This window comes from Lycium barbarum, chromosome 11 (genome assembly GCF_019175385.1).
Source record: "Lycium barbarum isolate Lr01 chromosome 11, ASM1917538v2, whole genome shotgun sequence".
Lineage (NCBI taxonomy): Eukaryota > Viridiplantae > Streptophyta > Magnoliopsida > Solanales > Solanaceae > Lycium > Lycium barbarum.
In genome coordinates, this window is record NC_083347.1 from 64,961,375 (window position 1) to 64,967,308 (window position 5,934).

The window sequence follows — 5,934 nt, forward strand, 5'->3', positions numbered from 1 at the left end:
AGGAATAAGACGATAAAGAGCGATCGATACCACATCTGGCGGACCAAAGCATCTGCTGTAACAGACAGATCATGTATCTGTCGGATAGATGCTCAATTTATCAGCATTTATACGAGAGAAAATTTGATGTTACATTCTCTTTTTTTTTTTGTGAAAAAGAAAGGAACAATATTACAAACTAAAGCGCAACTTGGACGTACAAGTAAGAAAACAAATATCCGAACTCTATATGCACCAGATGGTGCCTTCACAAAAACAAATAGTCAGTCTTCTTGAAAACCCTCTTATTGTTTCAACTCGAACGATCATGCTAAGTATTATTTGAATTTTTCATTAGTTTTACTCCTTATTCATCAACTCTCAAGTCAATACAAAATATCAACATAAAACTAATAAGGAATAAGACGATAAAGAGCGATCGATACCATATCTGGCGGACCAAAGCATTTGCTGTAACAGACAGATCATGTATCTGTCGGACAGATGCTCAATTTATCAGCATTTATATGAGAGAAAATTTGATGTTACATTCTCTTTTTTTTGTGAAAAAGAAAGGAACAATATTACAAACTAAAGCGCAACTTGGACGTACAAGTAAGAAAACAAATATCCGAACTCTATATGCACCAGATGGTGCCTTCACAAAAACAAATAGTCAGTCTTCTTGTAAATCCTCTTACTATTTCAACTCGAACGATCATGCTAAGTATTTTTTGAATTTTTCATTAGTTTTACTCCTTATTCATCAACTCTCAAGTCAATGCGAAATATCAACATAAAACTAATAAGGAATAAGACGATAAAGAGCGATTGATACCACATCTGGCGGACCAAAGCATCTGCTGTAACAAACAGATCATGTATCTGTCAGACAGATGCTCAATTTATCAGCATTTATACAAGAGAAAATTTGATGTTACATTCTCTTTTTTTTTTGTGAAAAAGAAAGGAACAATATTACAAACTAAAGCGCAACTTGGACGTACAAGTAAGAAAACAAATATCCGATATCACATCTAACAGACAGATCATGTATCTGTCGGGCAGTTCATAAATTTGTCAATGACTATAAATGAAATAAATGATGATAGAAAATCTACACTACAAAATTATTAATGAAATTAAAATAAGTCGAATATTTCCATCAGTGAGAACAAAAGTGGCATAATATAAATACGCTAACTTTTTAAACTTAAATACAATCCAAGACAAATTTTAATTAAACAGATTGATCCATACTCTGTCCGACAGATCCAAAAAACATCCTAACAGAATTACTAACTATCACCGCCGATCTTTCTCCTTTTATAAGTCTTCATATTCTTCGAAGCCTCCCGAATTTTCTTTTGTCTGAGATCTGTTGCAAAAGGGGAATCATATTTTGGGTTAGTTTTCCTTGTTCGTTTCGCCCTTGTAGTACATACTCCCGCAAATTTGGTAGCTTCATCTTTGTCAACCATGTTGCTTCCTTCCTCTTCAAGCTCACCAATTACCTTCTTTTCTAACATATCTAGTTGTTCATCACCCACCTGAAAATTTTCATCATCATACGTTTTTTTGCTTAATTTTTCTACCTGGACATGCAAACCACCCACTATACCACTCAAGTGGTCTACTTTAGCATCGAGACCATCCATTCTTTCATTCAACTTCTTGTTCATATCCTTCATCTCATTAAACATATTTGCACATAATTCAATAAGTTGAGAAAGTTTGTCTGGTGAATCACTCAAATTAATATTTTCAGTAACTCCCTTTGATGGTTGTCTTCTAATATCAGTTTCACGTCCGTCGTGATCCATAGCTACCGGAATCTCATGCCTTTCGAGAGAAGAGTTAACTAATCGTGTCACACCACTAACTACTTTTGTCAACCGATCTATATTCTCATCCACCCCATCTTTCAAATCCTCCCAATTAATCAAATATGATTTTTTTGACTCAACATTAGTAGGAACCAAAGTAGGATGCACCACAACCTATAAGAAAATAAATTGTTAAATAAAACTACAATAATAAAAACTTCTAAAATGAAATATTGCACCAAACAAACTTAAATATTCACCTCTTTATTTTGCATTGTCAATAACACTGTTTTATAATCTAGGGGTGTCTTCTTTTTATCGTACCATCGGAGCAATCTTGGAAGTGGCAAGGGAGATTCTATCAATGGCTGTCCAAAAGCCTCTCCTAGTATAGGAATTGCTTCGAAAGCCCACACCTATATTGAAAACAAAAAAAGTACTAAATAATATTAGTATATAAATTTCAGATCGATACATAACTTGTCATGACCTATTAAATTTCAGATCGATACATAATCTGTCATGACCAATTCAATATCTATCTCACCATAAAATTATTTAAGCTTACCATAAAAGCCCAAGGGAATCCTTGAAAGCTATAACCTTTAGATGTGGAATTATTTTCCTTCCATTCTGCAGACTGTTTCTTTAAGTTAACATTTAGAAGGAACTCAACTGTCATCTCAAAAGAACGCCCACCCCAAGGATATGCATTAAAGTAATCCAAGTTTGTCACCATTTTCATATTCTTTATATCAACAGTTCGCTTTTGATCAGCAGCCCATAAAAAAGACTCAACAAACCACACCATAGCGATCTTCAACTTTGTTTGCGCATCAACTCTGTCACTCTTTAATATTTCCTTTAAATCATTTCCCGTTAGACTACTCTTTTTGTTCAACACTAGATCTAAAAAATCTTTTGCCTTCCCTTCATCATATAAAGCCTTACTAGTGGAAACTTTTCCACAATTCAGTCCGGTAATCATAGCAAACTCCTTCATACCAAATCGAATTGGCTTACCATCAATTATGAACCAAACCTCCTTTTTCTTTAAGCTTACAACACGTCGTTGTAGAAGATAGTGTACGATTTGGCCACAAAAAATTTTGTTCCAATTCTCTAGGTTCACTTTTTTTGATAAGCAGCCAAAACAACTATTCATAAATTGGTTGTACACTTTTTCCTTCTCCAAGTAATATTGTATAATTTTAACAACATCCCACCTTGATAAAATGCTCACAAGTCCATCAAAGTGATCCTCGTCCTCCAATTCCTTACGCAAACTATATTGGGAGAGGTCTACTGAGGTTTCACGTTCTGGTATCAATAATATATCATTCTCTTCAGCAGATTCATCCCCATTACTAGATGTCTCAGAAGACTCATTCCCATCACTAACTGTTTTAGAAGCATTATCTCCATCACTAACGGTTTTAAAAGACTCATCCCCCTCGCTAGATATATCATGTTCCTGAAGATATTGTAACAAATGTAATATCAATTAGACAAATAAGGAAAACTAAAGATTGGTGTCAATATTTTAAAGGACTGATTGTAAATCGATCCGACCAACTATTAGTCGGTCTATTATATATTTAGAAAATCATCCTGATTTTTAGATTGTTCAGATTAATGTACTATCAATCGCCTGATTTGGTAAACAAAATATTTTAGCCTTTTGGATGATTTTATAAAGCAGATCGATGGTTGATTGAGTAGACCAATTAATAATTGGTCACGTAAATTGTGACAGATTTTTACTTGGTCGGATCGATTTATTATCTGTCACTTAATTTATAAAAGTTGTGATTCCTTTCTCACTGATATGAGAAATTTAAGTTGAAAAGCTAAAAAATGAAGGTGCGCCTGATTCTCCTCTAGCTCACGGCCAACATTTTTAGGATCGACTCGCACCATGAATTCTTCAAAGAACAAGTAAAAGTTATGATCAAGAAACAACACCCGCAAAGAAAAAGCAATTACTTTAACTATAACTTCATATAAACTTTAATTGCATATCTATTACTACAATGTTTTTCTTTACAAAATAAGATTGATGCTAGAGTTAAGGGAGAGTAGAAAACTTACAATTTAGAAATTCAAGAAGAATACTCAAAAAGAGAGTTCAAAAGATGAGTAAATTGAATAAGCAATCTGTCTTTAGCAAGAAGGGAGGAGAAAGAGAGAATTGCCTTCAATGGACATAGTAATTTTTTTTTAATGTGCTGTTGCAATGGAGAGAGGCATAGCAGATTTGAATTGTTGGAGGAAATATTAGGGATGTGTGTTGCAACTGGAGAGAGGCATAGCAGATTTGAATTGTTGGAGAAAAATATTAGGATTGTTGGAGGAAATATTAGGGATGTGCGTTGCAAATGGAGAGAGGCATAGCAGATTTGAATTGTTGGAGCAAAATATTAGGTTTATATATTTAATTTATTTACAAATAGGTCCCTAGCTTATCTAATATTTTAATTATAGTCCAATTATTCATTAAGTGCCTTTTCTCATTTATTTTGATATATTTTAAATTGAATAAATAATAGAAGGCCATTTTGTTAATTGAGGACTTGAATGGGTCTCTCAGCCAAATTTTCTCGCTGCTTTTGCGTATACGTAGTGTTAAGGTTGTACACCTCGGATCAAAATCTGTGTAACAACGTTTCTCTTGACCACATCATCTAACATGTTTAGTAAGTTCATTTAAGTGTAGATGCTTTCATTTATTCAACTTCTCAACACTTCCCATCAGGTACGCGTAATTCTATTTCTTAATTTGAACACATATATTTTTTATAAATAGGCTAATACCGAGTAAGATCCCAATTCAATCTCCATTTTATCCTTCTTTGTGTTACGTCTGAAAGTATTTCTAGGAGTATCATTCACCAGATTTTCATTCTAAACCATTTTTAGTTTTCCTCATTGTCCTTGAAGTCTATTTCGATGAATGAGCCTTTTGTCTTTGTTTCTTATGATTTACTATAAGCAGTAGATTTAACTTATATACCTTATGAAAGCAACATCATAATAAACGTTTAACATCTGTTGCAGATTGTTTGCAAAAACCTTCTAGAATGTGAACTAATGGAGCAATAAAAGATAAATTATATTCGCTCTTTTTAAGTTTTCTGTTTGTATTATTTTCTTCAACAATTCATACTTCATTTTTTTTTAATTCAGCAATTTTGTTCCCATCTTTTTAATGGCGAAATCTGAAGCATATGGTCTATTTTATTATGTAAGTACGTTTTCTTTTTATCTTTAAAGGAGCCTTTGAAATGCACATTCATAGTTTGTCAAACACTATATTTCTTCTGTTAGGTGTTACATCAAACCCTTCAAAAAGCAAAAGTTTGTTGCACAATGGGATGAAGACAGAATTATTTTTCCTTCCAGAAATTAGTTCAAGAGACGATTAAAATCTTGTACATTCATGATTCGATAAATATATTATTTGTATTTTTTTTTATTTTCTCTTATTTGAGTCATCGTTATTACCCTATTTCTTTTGATCCATATTCTAAAATTAAAATTAAATTATTAGTAATGTGTTATGCGAATTTTTAAAAAGTACAGAGGTTGATTAGTATATAACTTCTCCATCACAAATTATGTGGGTAATGTTAGAAATTATCTATTTAGTGGACTCACATATTTAATATAATTGTACATATAGATATGCTATCAATTAAAGACACCCATTTTCTGATCTAATAAAGTGTTATTTTTATGGGCTATATATAAATCTTATGTTATAAGGTATGAATTTTATATGCGTAGAAACCTAGTTAACTTTTAATTACAATTGATGGGTTCATAACTGGAGAGTTATAGCTCTTCTAAAAGGTTGCATTTGAAGAGTTACGTCTCTTCCGAGGTATTGGTTGTGGTCCCTAAGTTTGTTACTAATTTTTTTTCTATCTGTCACATTAAGAGAAGTGTCATAAAAAAAGTAACAAGACTTAGAAGATCATGACTTTCTTCAATTGATTCTTCTAATGGATCAAAGGTAAGTGCCCTTACTATTCTTTCAGATTTATATTGCTGTCTAATGATTTACTTGCGATCCTGTATGGATTGTATAAAGTTTTCCATCACGTATTGGGTAATACAATTCGTTAGG

At 32.5% G+C, this 5,934-nt stretch overlaps 1 protein-coding gene across 3 annotated transcripts; it reads right to left on the bottom strand.

Moving 5' to 3' along the window:
• Nucleotides 1-1,097: 1,097 nt before the first annotated feature.
• Nucleotides 1,098-4,188, bottom strand: LOC132617290 (uncharacterized). Of its 3 annotated transcripts, none has more exons than XM_060332261.1 (4): nucleotides 3,897-4,188; nucleotides 2,374-3,279; nucleotides 2,066-2,221; nucleotides 1,098-1,979 (listed from the first exon to the last, which is right to left on the bottom strand). In XM_060332261.1, exons 2-4 carry the CDS (start codon nucleotides 2,968-2,970, stop codon nucleotides 1,278-1,280), a joined length of 1,455 nt encoding a protein of 484 aa, XP_060188244.1. In that variant the 5' UTR covers nucleotides 2,971-3,279; nucleotides 3,897-4,188; the 3' UTR covers nucleotides 1,098-1,277. The 3 variants fall into 3 exon arrangements, with proteins under 3 accessions (XP_060188244.1, XP_060188245.1, XP_060188246.1); XM_060332262.1 differs by having other exon boundaries at nucleotides 2,374-3,730; XM_060332263.1 differs by lacking the exon at nucleotides 3,897-4,188 and having other exon boundaries at nucleotides 2,374-3,861.
• Nucleotides 4,189-5,934: the final 1,746 nt, after the last annotated feature.

Excerpts from the sequence above, each read along its gene's own strand:
- LOC132617290 (XM_060332261.1), bottom strand. The coding sequence starts at position 2,970 with ATGAATAGTTGTTTTGGCTGCTTATCAAAAAAAGTGAACCTAGAGAAT. Across the intron at positions 2,222-2,373 it reads GATTCCCTTGGGCTTTTATG|GTGTGGGCTTTCGAAGCAAT; the intron begins GTAAGCTTAAAT and ends TTTTCAATATAG. Across the intron at positions 1,980-2,065 it reads TGACAATGCAAAATAAAGAG|GTTGTGGTGCATCCTACTTT; the intron begins GTGAATATTTAA and ends ATTTTCTTATAG.